At 35.6% G+C, this 23,169-nt stretch overlaps 1 protein-coding gene and 1 long non-coding RNA gene across 2 annotated transcripts in view; both read left to right on the top strand.

Annotated features, from left to right (window-relative positions):
• Window positions 1-4,582, top strand: part of LOC145692364 (uncharacterized) — a 64,555-nt gene extending 59,973 nt beyond the window's left edge. Inside the window, exon 4 of the mRNA XM_081767662.1 lies at window positions 4,481-4,582. Within this exon, the coding sequence (XP_081623788.1) occupies window positions 4,481-4,582 (102 nt within the window). The remainder of the gene's footprint in view (window positions 1-4,480) is intronic.
• Window positions 4,583-4,610: 28 nt separating this feature from the next.
• LOC145691880 (uncharacterized) lies at window positions 4,611-21,989 on the top strand. The gene is made up of 3 exons (XR_014132575.1): window positions 4,611-4,896; window positions 14,005-14,107; window positions 21,729-21,989. It is a non-coding gene; the product is annotated as an uncharacterized LOC145691880 (long non-coding RNA).
• The last annotated feature ends 1,180 nt before the right edge of the window (window positions 21,990-23,169 follow it).

Raw genomic sequence — 23,169 nt, 5'->3', positions numbered from 1 at the left:
AGACATTACATGCTACGCATGAGGAATTGAAGCGCTGATGAATTAACCATTAATGTTAGTCAGTATCAACATATTGGCTTGACAAAGTAAGACAACAGTTTACAACTGACATATGACAAGATGGGTACAAGTAGCAAGGGAAAAAGTCAGGATAAGGAATATGATGTAGACATGCGTAGGGTAAAGGACTTCTGCTATTGCATCTAGTTTAATGAACCAACCCAGTTTTCTTTACAAAGTGCTTCAAAGAAGCTTGATGCTACATAGCTTCAATTCTTCTTGGAGGAAAAAGTATTGTGAATGAGAACCACTGAAATTGAATGATGGACTTCCGGAAGCATATCTCTCAGCATGTAACACTTGGCTTCAAAGTTCATGCCAATTTCTTATAACAGCGAAACACACTTCCTCCTACAATTTCTTCTTTAAATTTATTATACATCTAAATGTTCTTGCAAACTTTCTTTTATACAAAGCTGAGTGTTTCTCTATTTCCTCAATTAATTTTTCATTGTCTTTATCGCGAATTAAAGACTTATTAGCTTCCACTGTTACCACTTCTTTTCACGCGCTGCACACGGAGCGAACAATTGTGCAAAAAAGCTCATAGAAAACATTATTATTATTATTATTATTATTATTATTATTATTATTATTATTATTATTATTATTATTATTATTATTATTTATCTCCCTGCTTGGAGGAACCTCGGCCACTTCTCTGTTGTTATCGTCTCAGTGAGCGGACTCCCATTACACTCAATGCATTTCATTTTAGTCTGCAGTACATAAACATTGGGGGGACAGAGTACCGGGGGACTGGGGTATATGGAATGCTCCCAGTTAAGCGAGGGGTCTGGGAGTCCTCTCGGAAAATTAAAAGAAAATAACATTGCATTTTGAAGTATTTTTGACTTAAGCAAAAATTTTAAATTTTTTGTATATTTTTACCTTTGATAGTCTATTGTTTTGGAGGGGGGGAATGCGGTACTAAGAAAATTACATACACTTTACAGTTTGTTTGTTTTTAAAACAGTAAAATTCAACCTTCTTTTACAATTTTAGTTGAAACGTAAATTATAGCATTAGGAGCTTTCGAACTGTGTGTGTTTAGAAGAATGTAGAGAATTAACTGTGTCGAGCGGAAACAACTGAGGGGGTGTTAGAAAAGGTGGGGGACGAAAAAGCAATTTGAGATAGTATTAAAAAGAGGAAGAAAAACTGAGTGGTACATTGGATAGAAAGGAGCTATGTCATAAGAAATGTACTAGAAGGAGAGCGAAAAAGATTACAATTAATGGATGATATCAAAAGCAGTAAAATCGTTTGTGAAGATGAAGAGGTTACCATGAAACCGAAGAGCATGGAAGCTTCTCAATTGATGCAAGTGACCTGCCAATCAGGGCTGGATTTAGGGGGCTGCAAAGGTGCACGTATATACACTACCTCTTCGTTGTGTATATACTGTACACTACCTAAAGTGAGAAGTTGACAGTGTGTTTGGAAAATGAATAGTTTAAATCAATTTTCTGAAGGTTGAAGGAAAATAATTCATCGAGAGCAGACACTTAGCATTTCCAAAGGAATTCCTCATTCACATGACAGATGCCTAAAGGCATTTAAAAAACCCAAATTTAATTCAAATGTACTGGTAGTTATTGGTGCACCCTCCTCAGAAAATCCTGGATCCGACCCTGCTGCTAATAATGTCAGGAAGACTATAATGATGATAAACGATACAAAGTGTATGTCAAAAAGAAAATAATGAAGGAAGTAGTGGGAAGTGAAGACTCAGAAACAATAAAGTTTTGAAAATAGGTTTTAGGGCTACAAGTAATATAAATGAGGCTCACCAATGTATAGTTTAAAAAGTTGATTTTTTTTTAATAGCTAAATTAACTCGATTTGCTGCTCGCTATCTAAACAAAAACAATGTGTTACTTTACAGTTTACTCCACCTTCGCCTTCTTAGGGCCAAACACTGACTCCTTTTTTCATAGTTGGAAACAAATTTTTATTTTACTTTTTCATATCCACTTGTTTAACATTGTTTTGTGAGCTTAGAAAACTGTTACATGGTTGAGCCTCTTACAATACTTCAAATATTGAGGGACGAAAATTGTTTCACAAATATTGGGGGGACACGTCCCCGGTGGAATTTACGTCCGTGATGCATTTAGCCAGAATAACAAGATAGTTGCCCGACAGAATGTTGCCAATGAGTGGGGGGCCAAAAATTTCAGTACATTCCTTTTTCAAATTTGAGAGGCCGTGATGGCTCAGTGATAGAGCGTTTACCTGTTTGCGTGGGAACCCTGGTTCGATTCGGGCACGTGCCATGTATCTATTGGGTGAACAAACACTGTGTGCGTGAGTTTCTTCGGGATTCTCTCACTTTTTTCTTTCAATCAATTCATTCATTTTTATCATAACCGCTTCTTCTCGCCTACGCATCATAACTGTGGGACACAAAACTGAAATGTTTCATTTTCCACAAGTTTGTTTTATACGTGCTAGCGAAGTTGCAAATTGGGCAAGGGAGTATTGCACACAAAATGTTAAGTTAATTTGAGCAAATAATTTAACAAAATATTTTACTGATTTCAAAACATTAACTAAGTTCGTATCAACATATAAATCAACATTTGACCACCAATAATAGCCTACACATAATTGCGGAAAATTTAATCAGTTAATTTTTATGAAGTGCTTCATTTTTTGTTGTAATATTATTTGATCAGAAGATCATATATATTTCAGGCAAAAATTTTATTATAGGCCTTCTATCTGGAGAACTACATATAGTGTAGCCAAACAAAAACTATCACTTAATTCAGTAAGATATGCTTATTCCGTAAAGAAAAAAAAATACGAAAACTCGATTTAGAGGCGGTTAAAAAAAGTGTGTCCTCTGATCGAAAATATCCAATATATTTCATTCAATCAAACATTTTCTTGTACGCCCCATATCTGGAGAACTACATATAATGTAGCCAAACCCAAACTTTCACTTAACTCAGTATGATGTTCTTATTCCGCAAAAAATACGAAAACTCGATTTAAAGGCCGTTCAAAAATTTTTGGCCTCTGATCTAAAAAATCCAGTATATATCATTCAATCAAACAATTTCTTGTACTTGTTATATCTGGAGAATTACATATAATGTAGCCTAACCCGAACTCTCACTTAACTCAGTATGATGTGATTATTCCGTAAAACAATACGATAACTCGATTTAGGGTCCGTTCAAAAATTTTCTGGCACCTGATCCAGAAAATAATTACTGGCCAAGGTCGCAATCTTTTTATGCGTTTTAGGATCATTCCTAAAAATTTGTGGTCAAGAGCGCAATCTTTTGATAAACTTTCTGGATCATTCCTAAAATTCTTGTTTGAAGTCTATTTTTAAAACAAAATTTCATATAACTTCTTTTCATTTCATATAAAATTTCATATAACATATAACCCTTCATTTCATCGGTTGCACCGTTCATGCATCCGGTTGGTTGCACACATTTAAGTAAAGCGATTAAAATAAGCAGAAGCCTAGATTATATACCTTAAACAGTACCTTAAATCTTGTGAGACACGTTGACATATATGACACACGTTGTGACATATATATTGTTTCCCAGTACTACAAACAAAATAATACAATTATTCATTCTTTTCGAAGCTGTATATGGGGATGTGCACGAGACGAGTCGATAGAGAATTTTCCTGACAAGATTCGAGTCGAAACACAGCTCTTCCAATAGAGAAACATACATTTTTCGAGTCGAAACATCACTTTTGAGCACATTTTCGAGACGAGACAGCCTCAAATTTTGTCTCGTGCGCATCCTTAGCTGTATAGAATGTTAAAAGCATTGTGTATTAAACATTTCCAGTTGAAAGATCAGTAACAGGAGAAGAAGATATATGTATAAAATTTGTCCATTACCATTTTACAGATTAATTCTTTCAAGTTTCATTGAGTAATATTGTTATGCCAATTTTCGATATATATATATATATATATATATATATATATATATATATACAGATGGTGATCAGAAAAATGGAAATACCTGTAGTTGGCAACACGTCAGATGTATGGGTTGGCAGTGGTGTCGTGGCGCCCGCAGCGCCGGACCGCTGGTGATGGTGTGTTATGTCGGTATTGTGGCGTGCCTTGGTGGCCACAAGAGGTAAAAATAATTTTAGACGAAGTTTGGAGAAGAAATGTTTGTATCCATGCAGATTTCCTGGAAACCCTGCCGACGCCCATGAACGGGGGTGAAATGTAAAAACATAAAGAGGAAGAAATAGTTCTTTGTTTGTTAAGAGAGACCTTTAAATAATGATGTTAATTGTCTTCTTCTAAATCATTGTGTAATTTTTTTGTTCTTTTTTTTAGAAAAGAAAAGAGAAGAATGAAATAATGAGTATTTAAATGTTTAAAAAGAATAAAATTGAATGCTGTTTGTAATTTGTTCAGAGCGTAAGGCAAGAGAACGAAAGAACTATTGTATGTATGACGTCAGCACTCAATGGAGTATCCGTGCGCTTCTGCCTTGTGACTGAAGGTCGTTTCGTGTAGCTTCAGTTGCAAGCCAGAATGGGAAGGAGATAGTTAGGGCGTCAAACGGAACCTGTGATTGATTCAACCGTGAACGTTCGTTGTCACTGTCTGGACTTAGGTTGCTGCCGAGTCGAGCTGAGAAGCGTTGATTTGATAGAGGAGGTATTCAAAGGCGATGTCGGAGTTGTTATTCGTAATCTGTGTGAGCTGTATAAAAGGACGAAACTTTCTTTGCTGCTGAGGTGTTGTTAGTCTTCGTCTGTTCGAAGTACCCTTTAGCTGAATGTTGCAGTTGAAGCCAGAGAAAGGGAAACCATTGGGAGCTGATTACGGTAAGTGTAAAGTAGTAAAACCCATTGAATATTCCTTTGTCCTTGTCCAATTCACGTTTGTGAGGTCGTCCGTTTGAATTCTCAGTTTGACATAATTTGCAGTCCGATTTGTTCAGTGGTTTTCTCCTTTGAATGAAGTTTCAGCATATTTAAAGCATTAATATTGAATTGCTATTTAACGTCTCTATTTTGTGCATTGAAATTGAGTTGCTATTTAACGTCCCAATTTTGTGCATTGATATTGATCGGCTATTTAACGTCCCAATTTTGTGCATTGATATTGATCGGCTATTTAACGTCCCAATTTTGTGCATTGATTTTGAATTGTTAGGATTTTGATCTTGTTATTCGTTGAATTGAATAATTGACTTAAAACTAGTATTATAATCATAATAGTTAAAGATTAAAGAATCAAATTTGATATTTTTGAAGCTTCTCTGACGTTGAATTTACTAAACGTGATTAAAATAAAAAAATACTTCTTACCTAATTTACTGAGTAATTTTGCATAGAATCTTGATTCTAAAGTAAACTTGGGGTAACCATTGATTGCTGACTTTTGGTTGCTTTTGGTTATATTGGTTGATAAAATATAATTGTGAAAGGGCAATTTGCAATTACTAGATTATTGTGTTTAGAGTTGTTGAAATCAATTAATCAGAAGTATTGGGATGAGAGAATATTTAACTTATTGAACTTTTTTAAAAGAAATTTCAAGTGGCTTGTTGAATCTAGGAATTATATTCGTTAATTAAATTCAAAATTATTATTGTTGGATTTCTATATAAAGTTAATGAAAATAAATTTATACAATTGTACATGTGAGTTTACATTTCTACTTTTCAACCGTAAGGTTTGTTCTATGCTTAAATTCTTGTGTGTTAATAGTTTCTGTTACGTTATCAGTTGAATTGATATCAATTGAGATAAAGGTAAGAAGTATAATTGCTATTTCTTTGGTACGTTTGACCCCTCAGAAAGCCACCCGCTATGTTGGATCTGAAATACTTCAGTTTAAATTGTCCCATTATAGATTGGTAAACAGTCGTAATATTGCGGATTCCAAATAGGTGTGGTAGCGTTGCATCAGTCTCCATACTACGTCAGGCGCAGTGGAACAGCAGTGTCCAGTGGCTGCAGCAGACGGAGGTAGTGTAAAATGGGAGACCTTTCAGATCTTCAAAGAGGGCAAATTGTTTGTGCGCGGTTATGTGGAGTGAGTGTGACGGCAGTGGGTACTGTGTTAGGTGTGTCGCGTGGGACAGTGTCGAAGGTGATGACGGCCTACACAACACACGGGAAAACCACATCGGGGAAGCGGAACAGTGGGCGGAAGAAAGTCATGAGTGACAGGTCACGCCGGGTATTAAAGTGCATTGTCACGCAGAACCGTCGTGTCACTGCGAAGCAAGTGACGGAGGAACTCAATCAGCAACTCCCCCACCCTATTTCGACAATCACAGTCGGCAGCGAATTAAATAACATGAACTTACGGGGTCGTGTTGCACGGGCCTAACCGCTCATCAGGAATCATAACGCTTTCGCACACCCCAAATGGTGCTGCGCCCATGCAACTTGTACCGTTGAGGACTGAAAACGTGTGATATGGTCGGATGAGTCATCCTTCACCGTATTCCCAACCACGGACCGTGTTTATGTGTGGACAACGCCCAAAGAAGCTTATGATCTGCAGTGTCTCCGCCCAACTGTGAAACATGGCGGCGGCTCGGTGATGCTGTGGGCTGCCATAACATGGTTTTCATTGGGTCCTGTGGTCATACTTAGCGGACGAATCACTGCCAACGATTATGTCGAAATTTTAGGAGACCACTTGCATCCTATGATCCGGATGTTCTTCCCGGACAATGACGCCATGGATGATAATGCACCCATTCACACAGCTGACGTTGTTGCAGCGTGGTTTGAGGAACATCGGGATGAAGTTCAACACCTCCCTTGGTCCGCCCAATGCCCAGACCTCAACATAATTGAACATCTGTGGTCCGTCTTGGAAACACGACTCCGGCGACGATTTCCACCTCCATCCTCTATCACAGAACTGGTCGATGCCCTGCACGAGGAATAGTGTAAAATTCCACTTGCTACCATTCACGACCTCTATGCCTCCATCCCACGTCGCATCAAGGCTGTTCTGAAGGCGAAAGGTGGCCCGACACCATATTAATCTGGTAAGTTGCAATTTCGTTCAGGTGTTTCCATTTTTCTAATCAACATCTGTATATATATATATATATATATATATATGTTATATAAATAAATCAGAAGGAAGCAAGAATAAGTAAAGGAGTGAGGCAAGGATGTGAACTTTCACCTCTCCTGTTCAAACTCTATATAGAAGAGGCTATGAAAGAATTCTAGGATAAAAACGAGAAAGGCGTAGAAGTAAATGGTCAGGTTTTCAGCACAATAAGGTTTGCTGATGACATAGCATTGATAACGAAGGACGATGAGGGTATGCAGGAAGCGCTTTCAAACTTGAACGACCAACTGAAAAAAAAACATACAAAATGAAGATAAATAAGAAAAAAAACGAAAGTGATAAAGTGCACAAGAGCAGGACAGGAAGGGGCAAACGTATAACTAGATGGAGAGAAAATTGAAGACGTTAAGACGTTTCCCTATTTAGGAAGTCTAATATCCTCGGACGCAAGAATTGAAAAAGAAGCAAGTTCCAGAATAGCACAGGTTAAATAAGCATTCAACAGGAAAAGTGGACTACTAACATCAAGAAATGTGTCGCTGGACGTTCGTAAACAATTTCTTAAGACTTTGGTATGAAGCGTGGTGCTGTACTGATCAGAGACGTGGACATTGAGAAAAGCTGAAATATCCAAGCTGGAAGCATTTGAAATGTGGTGTTGGCGCAGAATGCTGCGCATATCATGGACCGAAAGGAAAAGGAATGAAGACGTACTAAAGGAAGCTAATGAAGGACAACAGATCATGAATATAATAGAAGAAGGAAGAAACAGCATGCTTGGCCATCTTATTCGACACTCCGATTGGATCTCCGTGCTGATAGAGGGAAAGGCAGAAGGAATTCCAGGAAGAGGAAGACCAAGGATAGAATATCTAGATGCAGTTACGAAGACGAGGACTTATCAAAGTATAAAACACCTCTCCCTAGCGAGAGTGAAGTGTTAAAACTTCCATGTTGCCCACCAACCTATGATTGAGGTGAACAGAAAGAAGATATATCGTGTATTGTAAATGAGATAAGAAGGGGGATTGTTAGAGTACGATGAGTATGAGATAATAAATGTAAATAAATAATGTATGCAAATCCACTAATTTGAATATAATGCGAAATATTTAAGCAAAGTCGATAGAGCAAATGCAAACAAAATATATTTTGTTCGATAAATATATTAATCGAACAAAATGAATTATTAGAAAGTTAAATTTTTAGATGAGACTCTAACTTACAGGGTCCTCGGGTCGTTTTAACTTCAGGTTGATTGATACAATACTATCGCTCACACACACAACAACATGAGTCTTATCGTTAACCATGTCTTGCTATTTTGAGACAACTCCAAGACATCTGAAAGAGAAATATGTTACAAAATTTTCTTACATACCTGGAAAGACTTCCTGGAGTAGAAAGAATGCACACGAAATTCATTAGGATCAACAGCTTTAATTTGCTCGCAAGCACACGTTAATAATATGTACACTTTTCGATACACGAGAAAAAATATATTTTTGCTATTAATTTAAAATCCGGAGATTTTCGCCGAAATTCTTTATATATATGTATAGGTCTTTTTCTAAATTTTTAAATGTTCGTGCAGTCACTCAATGCTGATGTCACCATCGGTGGTTCCTCTTGATTCCTCCGTGATCATGTGTGGACTCCTCCTGGGTTCCCACGTTGGTTTCGCTATCTTCCCAATTAACGAGGCATACCGTCCCACGTTGGCCTCGTTTTCTTCCCATAGACTTGCAGATTGCCACGACGACCTTCTTCAATGAACTACAGCTTTCTTACTGCTATAACTAGTCCTTCTTGCAGTAAGAAGCTAGTCTTTTGAGAACAATTTTGCTTTTCCCTTATTCTTTGTTACGGTACACATCTTTTCTGATAGTTCAGTAGTCAAAACGCGTATTTTGCCTAACTATCAAGATCCAGTCTGTTAAGTGGCTTAAACGCGTCTAACTGATTTCATCACCCTTATAGTCAAGGGAAGATGACACTGAATCTACTATTAGTCCGCTTAACTTTCGTAATTTTCAATCGCACTTTCTTTTTGTAACTTTTAACTTCTTGCACTCATGATAGAACACAGAACAAATTGTGTAAAGTTTTCTAGAATGTCTTGATCTAATAGCGAGATCAATGAACAAACTATTAAGTGTTTGTATCACTGCACATGATGGCTATAGTTTATTGTGCTATCTATGCCGAGAACGGAGCATGAAGAATATCAGTTTACTACTCGAAGTCTCAATTGCGAATCTCCTCAGTCTTTCCCGTCATTCTCTTTTAACAACACACTTGTTGCTGCAAAAGTTTTGGGCTCGCCTCAAAGCTACCCCCCACGGGGGTATTTCGGTGAGAGGGGGTTGACACCACAGGTCGTTGACTTGTTTGACACAATTAGTACATTTTGCTTGCTTTTTCCGCCGATTACACAAAACTGAAGCTTTATATTTAAATTCTGACAGTCACACCATTGTCTGCAACGATCAACCTTTGAACTGATGCGACACTTATTCTCAATAAAAAAAAATAAACACAAAAATTAAATACTATATACACATCTGGTAGTAGAGTTCTCAATCTCTCTCTCTCTCTCGGCTTGGTCGGTGCTGCCTCCTGGTGAGTTTTCTTAGAGGTAATTCACCTGCATGAGGGATTTTTGTAAACTGATGTAGTCACCAAGTGTTTAAATTTTTTGGGTGAACTAAACATTCATTTGTATGTGACACATTAACAAAATTAACTATATACATAAATACACATATGGTAAGCATATGAAATGCTGTCATAGTATGGTTAATTCATTATGGATGATTTTGTCGAGGTCGTTGCTGGTTTCCTACGCAGGACATCCTCTGCTTAGGCATGTTCCAAGTCGCTCTTACGGGTACCATTTCTCTCCCCCAATTTAGACTGCTGAAGTTGTTACCACGAATTGAAATAAGCCTTTTCTTTTATCAATCCATAACACATGTAAAAATAGGACTAACCTATACTACTTGCTACAATTACGAGAACTTCAAGAAAACTTTTACATCAATAAAGAATTATTTGCGGAAGCATATTTACAAACAGGGGTGAAGGTTTCTAGTAAGAATAGCTCTCTCTCTTCTCTCATCCAAAGCAGCTGAGAAGTTCAAATAGCTAGGTCCGTCCTGGCTGGCGGAAGAAATTGTTAGAAACCCAACCTATCGTGGATATATGTTTGAAAACTGGACATATTAGTATTTTCTAACACTTCTTTGTATTGGGGATTTTCACATGTATCCATGAACTCTTGCAACACATTTGCAACAATAGCTGCTCGCGACATCGGGTCTCCATGTTACAATGTCTCCTACCATAGGAATATTGTCAACCATTCCTTTTGTATTTCTTTAGGTATACCAGATGCAGCCATATGTACTTACAATTTGGTTGTTTCGGTTAGCAACTATGCCCCATATGCTTCAAACCAAGCGTACTTTCTTGCCGTAGACAAAGACTCTTGCCTTTAATTCTTTTTATACTGCACTTTCCGAGAGAGATGAGTTTTGAAGCTTTATAAGAGTTTCGTTATACTATATCTAGCTAGCCTAAAGCTTTACATTGAATCTATATACGGATAAATATTGATGATTAAAAAAGTTTTGTCTTCTTTACATCCTTCACACAATTATCATTTATATAAAACAACAAAATAATAATTCACACATAAATCAACTTAAAACTACATTATTGCTTCCACAACTAATCCTTTATTTAACTACCGATATCTATGATCAAATATTTATATGAAAAATATATCATTACCTATATATTAATTATTGAAAATAATTATATGCAAGAATAAAAATATTAATCTGCATAATGTATTTACATACGATATATATATATAGTACAGCGGGGTAATTCGAATAGGCGGGGAATTTGAATAATTTTAAGCATTTTGCCTGCTTGAGTGAAAACGCGGCTCGCCATGTTACTGAACCTGCGGTGGATTTGTAGGTAGTGATTTGCAGAAGTCGCTCTCAGAAATACAAAATATTCCTTCGGTTCTGAAGGCTTACACGATTTTTTGCTTGCTGCAAGGTAAGTACGAAGTATTTTTAGGTCGTTATAATTTTCAACGTTATTTCCTTAAGCTTTCCTTATTATTAACTGGATAAAATGAAACCGCTCTGGATTATAATCGTATCAGTAGCATGTGAAGCATTGATATACTGTACGCTGGCGTCAACTAATGGGCAGTTTTCATACCACGTTCTGAATGGAATATTCATCAACTGTGTTGCAATTTGGATAATTCAAAACGGGGCAATTTGAATACCAGTGCAATTAGAACTATAGGCCTACTATTTTCTATTTGTTTGTCAAAAGCAAGAGCTTTTGGTGTTAATAAGGAAACTGAATTCTTATTTTGACTTACTGGGAAAATTAATGAACGAGTATGGTCTCCATAAACCATCCTAACCGTATTTGTAATATGCACGAAAGTAGACTTCCTCTAGATAACAGACCCCTAAAATTCTTGCAGAAAAGGGTAGAAAAGAGGTGATAAGTTTAATACCTGTTGAGCGGGGGAAAAATATAACGGTAATAGCATGTTGCAATACCAGAGGGTCTTTTATACCTCCTGTAGCAATATGCAAAGGCGTACGCCAAAATCCGGACTTTAAAACCCAAAATTTCTCTCTCAACTTGTGCCCTTAGAGTTCTGCCAAAGCCATGAAATCGAAATGCTTTACCTACCTTCACACACAACACACGTATTACAACCACTCGATCGCTCTGTTTTTAAGGCCCATAAAGCAAATTACCCCCAAGAGGCAACTATCTGGATTCACCAAAACCCAAGCTCAGTGATTAGTAAATTTCAGTTCTACATTTTGTTCAGTGAAGCCTGGAAGCGGACAGCTTCTGTTGGACTGGTAGTTAATGGGTTTTCATGTATCGGTATATACCCCTTTAGTCCACAAGCTATTGACGAATTTCGATTCGCCCCGTCGGAAACATATGGCTTTGTTACACATTTTGAGGAGCAGTATCCTTGGGAAGAAAATCTTAACAACGCGCCTTCTTCTTCCAGTCGTGGCTCTCAAAACTTTGTCCCAATGAAGCCTATAGATGAATTCATACAACAAGTGCTTCTCAGCCGAGAAAAAGTTTGTGTGCAGAAGAGATTTCCTATCACAGGAAAATCATGCCACTCAACTTCTGAAAATATTCGGGGAACGAGAATAAAACAACTCCGAGGAAAGACGCAAGCATCAGGTGCAACAAAATCCGACGACACTACAAGAAAGAAGAGTTCAAATACAGAACCTGACAAGAAAAAAACAAATGAAAGCTCGAAAGAAACTGATATTCTCTACCCCTTCCGGTGACGAAGATGTAGGTCTAAGTCTAAAGATGGCTGCAGGCAATGAAAGTCAAACATGGAATTGCTGCTTTTGCCTTCTTAATTACTATTCAGAACGTTCTGCTAGAAAGGCAAACTGGATTCGTTGCCAGTGTTGTAAGGCATGGTTCCATGAAGTATGTGTCGGTGCAGAAGGTCGAAAACAGTTTATCTGCTGTCGTTGTCGTTAAATGCGAACGATGGAAGATGAATTAACCTATTACGGCTCTTTGCCTTGGACAGTGTTCGTAACAAATTATTTTAGTGTAGGCCTACATTCAAAAAGATATATGCAGGTGACACAATTTACAACTTATGTATTTGTTTTCATTCAAAATTAGCATATTTCAACTACCGTAGAATTTGCAATCTATTAAATAGTTGATATATTATTTCTATAAGACGCTTATTTTGTTGGTTATTCATATTACCCCACTCGTTATTCAAATTGCCCCTCGCATTTACGTTTTTCGAAATTTCGGCACGGAAATGGAATACCCAAATTTCACAATGATGTATCTCAGATACTCTCTTAAGAAAAATTGTTAAGTAATAGTAAGGTTCAAAGTTTTGTTCACAATTTTGTATTTGAATACCAATTACAATTTCTGAGATATATGAGAAAATGTCTGAAATTATTCAAATTACCCCGCTGTACCCTATAATCTGTTATAAAATCTTATTTTCGCTAACATTAACGTCTCTTCTTACCGAATTTTATGTTAAGTTGACGTTTGTTAAGATTTGTGTTTACATTTAGGCACGAGGGGCACGGTACCTGAATTTGTACATATTAAGCATATAAAAATTGAAAAGATTCTACTTCACAATAGTGTGGGGTGTGAAAACTCTACAAATAATAATATTGAATTTTCTTTATGATGCAGTTTGTTGTTAATAATATAGTTGTTTTAGTTTCACTCTGTTTATTGAGCATCTCAAAATTTTATATATATTCACAAAATGAACTCATGGGATGGACTGAGTTTTTTCCGAACTTTAACACAACGTGACGAATTTCCTAAACTCCTCGTGCCTATAAAAGATTTTCAGCATAACACAGGAGTTTCAACATAACAATACCCAAATGTATAAGAATAATAATAGAGATATCCCTACAGTTATTTCCTTTCAGGAAATATAAACTAAACACAATGAAAAAAATATACAAGAAACATTTCTAAATTAGTCTATATTTTTAGTCCGAAACAATATTGAGATTAACCGCGTGATTTCATATGGGAAACAAGACAAATTGTTCAAAGATAAATAACAAGCAAATGTTATTTACAAGAGAAGAATATCAGATTACGATGGAACACGTTAACATTTTACATACGTCTGACTTTAAGTTAATGAAAATGAAAGAATGTAATAATTCTTTTAAAACCAGTTATAAACTTTAGTTTTAAATTCACGTAAAATACCTCAAGATTGAATTTTACTTTTAAGCCATTACAATTCTAGCCATCAGTAGTAATATATTACTTCTTATTCCGAGCAGGTTGCTGTAATTTCAGATTACGCTGAATTATATAAAATTGTTCCAAGGGATATACTTCCAGATGATTTTGGAGGAAGTGGTGGCAGTGTGAGTCAACTTAATGGTATGTTTATAAATCAATTTTATAAAATCTATTTAGGGTCATTTCGTACAACTGCCTCTCATGCAAAGCGTTTAAACAAATAATATACAAATGATGCTTATTTCACTTAACTCCATCTTTATGATCTTCTTCTTACATAAATACAAAAATAAACCTCTCCATTATCTTTGATATCCTGGGAAGTGAAATTTGATCAATACAAATATATCAAAGTCTGCTACGCTATCGAACAAGAAACAAATATTACCTAAAGATAAAAAAGAAATAACATAGTAGTAGCAACATAGATTGAGGGGCCATTTCACTGAATTTTATCTCTATACCTATTTACTGGCCACGAAAAGCATAATCTAAATAATGTTTAACTACTAAGTTTGCTAAAATTATATAATACATGGATGAACAACTTGTAATTTTACTTTGTCAGTTGTAGCAGTATGAGGTAGAGCCAGTTCAATGAATACTAATTATGTCAATTCGTTCATTGATAGAGCATTACACCTAATTTTGACCAATATTGCTAAGACTGGGTTTTGTCATAAGAGCTATTTCCTTTACAAAATTGCACGAACAAAACCCGTTCTCGTCAGTAAACAAACCTTTATGACATTTCCTAAAACAAAGTAGATTTCTCCACAATGTAGATTTATTAATAAAATATTTGTTTAAGAAAATATACAGAAATATCTCAAATGTTTTTACGATTTTTTCTCTCAGAAACATTAGCTTACCAATGAACTAACTCTTGAAATTTTACAGCAGAAATAACTGATGCCGTAGTATAGAGGTTTAAAAGAAAAACAAAAAATAGAGCAGACGCAACATTAGAACTCTTTCCGAAAAAATCAAATTTTCATCTTAATCCTGCAGTGCACTACTTTTTTTTTTAAGTTAGGGCTGAAAGTTGAAACCTTTCTGTAAAATCTCATACGAACCCTAAGTATAAACGTTACTGTTGATAAATTAAACTTTGCAGCCTTTAAGCATACAAACACATACACTCATGTATGTAAGTGTACAAATTGAAGGGCATAAGACACAACCAGAAGTAAGCATTTATAAGCATGAAACATGTAAGTTTTAAGAAGTATTAAACTTAATTTCTTTCACAGCTCTAAGATTTTTCACTTGTGTTACCACTCAGAAATAACAAGTTAGAAATCTGCCTCACGCTTATTCACTTGTAGCATATTGTAGTGTATAGGTATATGCTACAAGTGAGAAATTTAGAGGCTAGCATATACCTATGATATTTAATGATAATTTTGCGTCAGTCGTGGTTTAGAGGTTATGCTGTAGTTGCAACCGTATAAAAGAAAATTATGAATATTTAACTACGCAAAATTTTCGTTGTCTTTTTTGTTACATTTTCTAAGACTCTAGTCAAGAGAAATAGAAATTGGTATGTGTAAAGCAAGGATCTTTCTATTATACCATCAGCGAAATTCAACTATATTTCTCTTAATTACTGAAAAAAATCAGGAAGAAAATTTTCAGGGAAATAAGAGAACTCTTATGCGGTTATTTCATTGTATCAGTGCTACTTCTGAAACATTAGAGTGAAAATGTAGCTGAAGAAGGATACCACTAATACACAAATTTTCCGTAGAAAATTGTTTCGGTTGATATTAACACCAGAGTCAAACGGGTTTGAGAATAGGGATACATATCTTTCTGTGTTATCTTATTTTAAACGAATTTCGTCCGAGGTAGAACTGATAAGACATTCGGTCGGAGATTGGATGGTCGGCACTTATACTATTCCATTTAGGGTATTTTGAGCCATAGAATATTCACGGAAATTCAAGAATTTGGCCCATGCTGAAATTGTAGAACTCCACTCATATTTTAGAGTTCCTCCCTTGATATATAACTAGCGAAACTTACCTGTTTCAATATTTCAGAATTTGATTCCCAGGTTGAGCTTGTAAGATTCAGATCCTATGTTAGACAGTAGGATTTCGTCTTATCCTGAAAATAAAGGATAGAAAAAAATACTTTCATAACCAACTGTAGAAATGAATGAATCATCAAAATAACTGTTATATCATGTCTCCTTTTTTACGTTAATAAATATTATAAATGTACGAGAAACAGCTAATTAACTTTTCAGCTTTATTTAGTTTTTTTATATTCCTTTCTAACTACATGTTTTATAATACTATGTATTATGTTAGTGATCATCTGACAACAATTTTTCAATAAATTGAGAAATTAAACTGAGAATTTATTGCGAAATTCAGTTTGAAGAAACTTTGCTTTAAATTTCAAGTGATCTATTGTTTGTATTTTACTTTAGATGCAAATTTAATATGAAATTGTGTGTTGGTTCTAAAGGGTTTGCTTACCTATTACAAGAATGCCACGACTTCCGTAAGTAATAAGTTACGTAGTTTCACAAACCTCAAATTTGACGTAAGTTGAGTTTGTAAATTGCTTAGGTGCTACTTCGTACGAACCTGCCATATTTATTATTACTATATTTTTGGACATATATATAGGTTGCTCTAAAGCTATGTAAACACCCTAATAAATGGTAAACGTTGCAATAATATAAACATAGTAACACTGTAGGTGGAAAACAGTTATTCTTGGAGACATATCAGTATGACGTGTGTCGTTTTGAATTTTACAACTTGCCCTAAAATGAAACCATATTATGTGATATGTCATTTTAATAACACCTTTTTGCCAACATTGAATAACATTAGTTTTATTATTTATGTTGTATTCTCTACAAAAGTGTTTAGTCCCATGGCAATTACCACTTGATGTTACAGGACGTGTTCAATGTGTTTCCCATTTCGATCGTTTGTCACATGCATTCTATGTTTCAAATCACACAAAATTTTGCACAAAGTGTCGGCTGTAATGTTGAACATGGTCTACAATTCGTTCCTTGAGAAGCTAAACACCCTTAATTTTCACTGGATACACAACAGACTTTACCTGGGAGTCTTGTAGTAGTCAAGTGGTATCTGATTAGGGAAACCAAGTGTCGATTTCATATAATTTCACCGAACACAAGCATTAGGAAACTGCTGTTCAAGGTACTGACGTGAACACATACTGAACGGGATGGAGTCATCATGCTGAAAAAATTCTATGAGGAATGACTCATCCGCCGAGAGTATTGATGGAAAGATGTAGTACAAATAACCCATCGAAGTTCGGGTCTCGTCAATGAAGAATGGATCCAGAAAGCAAGTTCTGCCAAACCATAATATCACTTTGTCAGGAACCCTGCATATTCGTTAAAGCATTGTGGATTACTACCAGATCACTACCCCACATTCTGCTTCTCATCCAAGCCCGAGACGCACATGTTTGCCTCATCAGTAAACAGTAAGACAGAGATGATTGTGGAGTTTTGTCATAGCTGCTCTGTGATCCATTAAGCAAATTTCAGAAGAGGATGTGTACCATATTTTGTAAGGTGTTGTTGAAAGACACTTATTCACTGACAATGCGAAACATTTTGGTACGACTAAAAAACTTTCTCGGGATACATTTCACGTGCTTCTCTTGGAACTTATACTGAATGATGCCAACACTGCCACAATTGCCTCGTTTTTCGCCATGAGTGGTATCCATCTTGAATAGATTTAATAGAGATCTAATAGAGAATTCTTGGAATTTTTTCATCACTTTGAACACAGTCTTGCTAATAGTAGTTATTTCCGGATAACAGCTGTTAAAATAATCTCTAATTGCCCTGGTGCTTTGTTCATCAGAGATCATTAGAACTTTACAGCATTATGCATGGTACAAGTACATTTGTGCTAGTAAGTTACCTGCAACGAAGCAAATAAAGAAACAACCGTAGCTTTGTAATGGTTAACACTAGAACAAAAATAACAATATCATTCAATTTCTACAAAACTTTGCTATTTATGTAACTTATCTTGTAATATGATTTCCCGTTAAGACAACTACACAAAATTCAAGATAACAGACATCGTTCTGGTGTGTCCTTAAACATTTCCTCATCCCTATCGCCCATCTACATTGTAGCTTTGGTTACATTTTGCAGCATTTACTACTTATTAAGAGTGTTTCTACATCTTTGGACAACTCTCTCTCTCTCTCTCTCTCTCTCTCTCTATATATATATATATATATATATATATATAGTCAAGACCATAGATAATTTATTAATTTGTAATATTGTCTTAAGTTTTAGGAAACCTAATTTATTCTTGTTTGTCTTTAAAAAGATGTATGCAGAGAAAACACTATGTGTATGTTTCAGATTGTACGCATTCTAGTCTATCAACAAGAGCTTGTAATGTTATGTAATAAATTTGTTAACACTCACACTTTTCTTCGGACAATGAGGACATCAAGAAAAATGACATTGTTTCGTGTCATCATGATTGAATTGAGGTTATGAGAATTTGGTTGAATAAGATCTTTCCAGATCTGGGACGCACGTGGATGAAAATCGGCCCGAGTGCTGAAACCGTATTACCGGAACGTCAGCAGTTTGAGTTGTGTAAAAACCTTTTATTTTATTCAATGGGATCATTAAAAGATCAGTACTTGGAGGACGTTCATTCAAAGATCAGTCATTCAGTTATTCATCGAGATTAAGTATTATTAACGTTATTGTTAAGAGAAAGGTTAGAGGAGTATCAACGTCAACATACAACCGACTGCTATTTCTGGGATACGATCATTCAGTGCTTGGCTCGAATATCATCACCAACAACAGGTATGTGTCACAACCAAATTCTGTGCTAATCCGATTCGTTATTTATGATTCACACACTAAAACCACACTTTCTTAAGTCCTCATTACACAAACAACACTTCACACACAAATGATTATTAATTCTGTTAAATACACATGTTTTAAGTAGACATTTTTGTTATCGTTTTAATAGGGCTCTGGTTGGCCCTCAATCAATGCAACCAGTGGTGGAGAATCCCCAAATTACCTCTTACATAAATACGAGTAAATACAGAGTTGCTTAATGCTAATTAGATCGATCTGGGGAGCTCAGAGTGCTCTACCTAGTCAAATTCTATTCAATTTAAATCAAAAGCAACCCAGGTTGGCAATATATATATATATATAACTTACACTGTATGCTTTTAGAAATAAAGCATCATGCAACAGTATTCACACGGATTTAAATTATAAAAATGTGAAAGATAAATACTTTCTGATATTATTGTATAATACAGAAAGTCCCAACACTTAACAATTTAATAACAAAACACCTAAAAAATGCAACTTAATACGACGTTGGACATGACATGACACTGGAATATGACATTAATATGACAATGGACTATCTTTCGTCCTAAGAGCAGCTCTGATGGAACGTAGAATAAAGTTTTAGAGAGCATGAGTAGTAGAAAATAACATATACAATATTCTGCATGCAACGCATTACTCAATCATCATTCAGAGATGATTGAGGCGGAAATCTGTGTCGGACTCTTGCCTTCAAAACGAACTAAAGATTCTCAATTATGTTCATGTCCTCTTATTGGGCAGGCCAGAGGAAATGTTCAGTCTCAATCTGATGTTCCCGAAACAACACTGCGACAGCTCCAACTATGTAAACAGGCGCATTATCACCTTGGAATATGGAAGCAACATGTGGACCATAGATTGCACATGATCTCCTCAAATGATTACATAACTATGGTCAATGATGCTACCGATATGCTTAAATACAATTCTCATTAAAACCAAGGTATTGTGGCCCAGAGCATCATAGTATATCTGCATATTTCACGATTGAGCAGAAACACTGTGGATCATTTGCTCCTTTGGGCGTTCGCCACACGTAAATACGGCCTGTGGTTTCAAAATAATTTGAACTATGATTTATACGACTATATCACACGTTTACAGTCATCACCGGTCCATACTGTGTGTTCGCGATACTATTGCCGACAAGTTAAAGTATTATAGTCATTATCAGTAGTTTGGCCAGTGCAACCGGATTTCGTACGCCATGTCACGTAACTCTTGTCAGACTATGAACGACTATATAGGTTTTAAAAGATGTTTCTTGAGCCTCTCTGGCACTTGCACCTCAGTCGCACGACGATTGTGAATGAAAATATGCTTTATTGCTCGACGGGAGCTGTCACTGAGGGTTCTTCGGATATTTGTTTCTCTTCGTCGATGAGTTTTTCCAATGAGTTTTTAAGCAATAGCGTCATCTTTGGCATTGTTCCTAGTAACATACAGTACACTTGCCACTTTCGTCACTCTCAAACCACATAACCGGACACCAACAATTTGCTCCCTTTGAAATCAGAGAGGTCACATGTTACACTATCATCTAGAGTTCAGTTTACTAGTACTGTCATTCTACTGCTTCTCATTTAGTACGGAGTTTGCCATTACACACTACAAGAAACATTTTAATGCTGCGGGTGTTTCCTGATCGTTGCTAATCCTGATATCTGGCATGTTTTCAACTCCTGGTGTTCAGTTAAATTCATAGGCGCCCTTATATATATGTGTGTGTCGGAAAGGTATTATATTTTGCTCCATGAGTCCTTACAGTGCTTTAAAAGCACTTCAGACTCAATGGTGGCCATACAGTAAACACTGTAATAGACGTAAACAAGGCAAGCGTTGAAATAGTCATAAGAGTAGTACCTGAGTGAATGTGTGTAATAGATCATACACGTATACAGCCCCGGATTTAGAATTTTGGCGCCCCTATGCCCAATAATTTTTTCCGCCCCCTAGTCAGGTTAAAGTTACTTTCCTAAAAAACTTTATTAAAAAATTATATCAAGCCTATATGTTCATTGCTTAAACACCACTCTTCGATGCAATCTTATCATTGCAATTTTTGGGGGGAATTTACTTGGTTCTGGGCTTAACAAAATACCCTTAATGTATTAACAAAAGATTGGTGATAACTTTGGTTTTGTTCAATTTAGCCATTTGGGCAAATAAATAAAAAAAACTCTGTAATACATTATTAAATAGTTTTAATCTCAGAAACACAGCTTACATGAAGTATTTTGATAACCTCAGCTTAGTTGCAGTGGCAATACGATGCGTACCGCTCAACGACATCCCTACAGCGAGTTCTCCCGTGTTTGAGATCAATGTTGTAACGAAGTTGATGCGTAATGTTGAAAAATAGTTTAACTTTACCAACAATTATTTGTTCCAATGTACTTCAAAATTAGAATGATTTATTAGCCTGATTTTTAAAAATCAATTCCAAAAAATATGTTAAGTTATGGCTATTTATTTTTATTTCTAGATATTTTTTCTCTCGGCCGTGCGCCCGCTGGGAGCATGCGCCCATAGGCCCGGGCCTACCGGGCCTATTGGGAAATCCGGCCCTGCACGTATAGCAACTTTGCAAGTAAAGTCTAGGGTCACGTCATTGAATTCTGACATGTGATTTTGCTCCATCTATCATTTGCCTTGGCGATCATTTTAATGTTCTCATATATTTTTGGTTCATTTATCTTCCATAGAGTATTCTCTAACCAAATCTATCTTTCGACGAAATACACTGGGTCTACATTTCCTTCATATAGATACAGACACTATTAAATTTAAATTTAATGTCTATATGTAGCTACACTTTACGAATAGATGAAACATGTAACACCTTTTTTATTCCAGAGGAATGGTGCAACGGCTTTTTAAGAAACAGAGAATGGCTGATAGAGATGGGAAAGAAAAGAACTGACGAAAGTAAAAGACCTGGAGTAGCAAAGACTTTCAATGACATTTATGGAATGGAAGGAAGTTTCCGAGCTTTGGCTGTAGATTAGGATGTTCAGTGTCAGCGAAAAAAAAATACAAAAATTGAAAACTCAAACTCAGAGTTTATATTTTGTAAAATTGTTTAAAATTATTTTGATGTACTTACTTAAAGTATGAAGGAAGATGGAAATAAAATAGAAATTATGAAATGATCATGTATTACCTGTATTGAATTCGATATTTGTATGTTGTAATTTTATTTTCCATACTCTTTTGAGCTTTCTTCTAGTTGAGATTGTGGCAACTACCGAAATTAGTAATGATATTTCTCAATACCGAAATTTGTGTTTTACTCATACCGAAATATTGAAATAATAAACCATGTCGAAATATCGGAATGACGATCAATATCTAAATATTTCTTTCACGATTTCCTTTATTTTCTGTCTTGTAAATGCAGAGATCGAATAATCTCTTTTGCTTTTCTCTACAAACAAACTAAAGTATTTTTTCCTTCTCGTACATAAACACATTTGATCAGACTACGTCTTGTAACTCATTTATTATTTTAATAAAGTTTGTTTGTTTCCTAGATACAGGAACAGAGATCCCAAGGCTGTTTTTTTTTTTTTTTTTTTTTTTACACTCACACGAAGTCAGATTTTAAAAATAGTACTCACAATGGATCTGAATTCTACTTCATTACAAAGCTGTTCTTGTTGTATACTTGATGTAGATATAATTACATATTTTTTTATTATACTAGATGTTCTTGTTGAATGACAAATCCTGATCTGATAGTGTTTACGAAAATAACAATAAATATAAAACAAAGATGGATAACCTTTAAGCGAATCTAATGTGTTTAACTTTCCGGTTCCAATCACTTTGAAAAATAACAATTTAGGAAGGAAGTAAATAATAGCTAACTCCCTATAACAAAATAATTCTATAATGATGATACACATATTCCTGAACGAAGAAAGAACTGTGGAAAAGTACTGTTTTTACTTATTCGGGATAAGTGAACACGAAACGAAGAACGAAAAATGAAAGAAGAAAATGATATCATCAAGTAGAATGAGAAGTCTAACTTATATTATCTCAATACTTACTACGAGTTACAGAGAGTTAAAGGGCTAACATACGGAAATCTATGATTAAGGCAGAGAAGTGAGTTCCGATTATTAGAGAAGAAATCAGAGACGTGATTAATATTGGTACACTTCTGACCATAAAAAACTCTGACTGCCTTCCACAGACTAATCCGAAAAATGACCTACATCCTCACGACTTCCCTTCGATCTAGCTCTTTTGCCCTATATTTTTGCCACACTCGGAAATGGAAATTGAGCAA

This window comes from Thermobia domestica, chromosome 8 (assembly GCF_964235325.1).
Source record: "Thermobia domestica chromosome 8, izTheDome1.hap1.1, whole genome shotgun sequence".
In the NCBI taxonomy this organism is placed as follows: Eukaryota; Metazoa; Arthropoda; class Insecta; order Zygentoma; family Lepismatidae; genus Thermobia; species Thermobia domestica.
The sequence above is the reverse complement of the archived record's forward strand: the minus strand, read 5'-3'. Positions and strand labels throughout refer to the sequence as shown.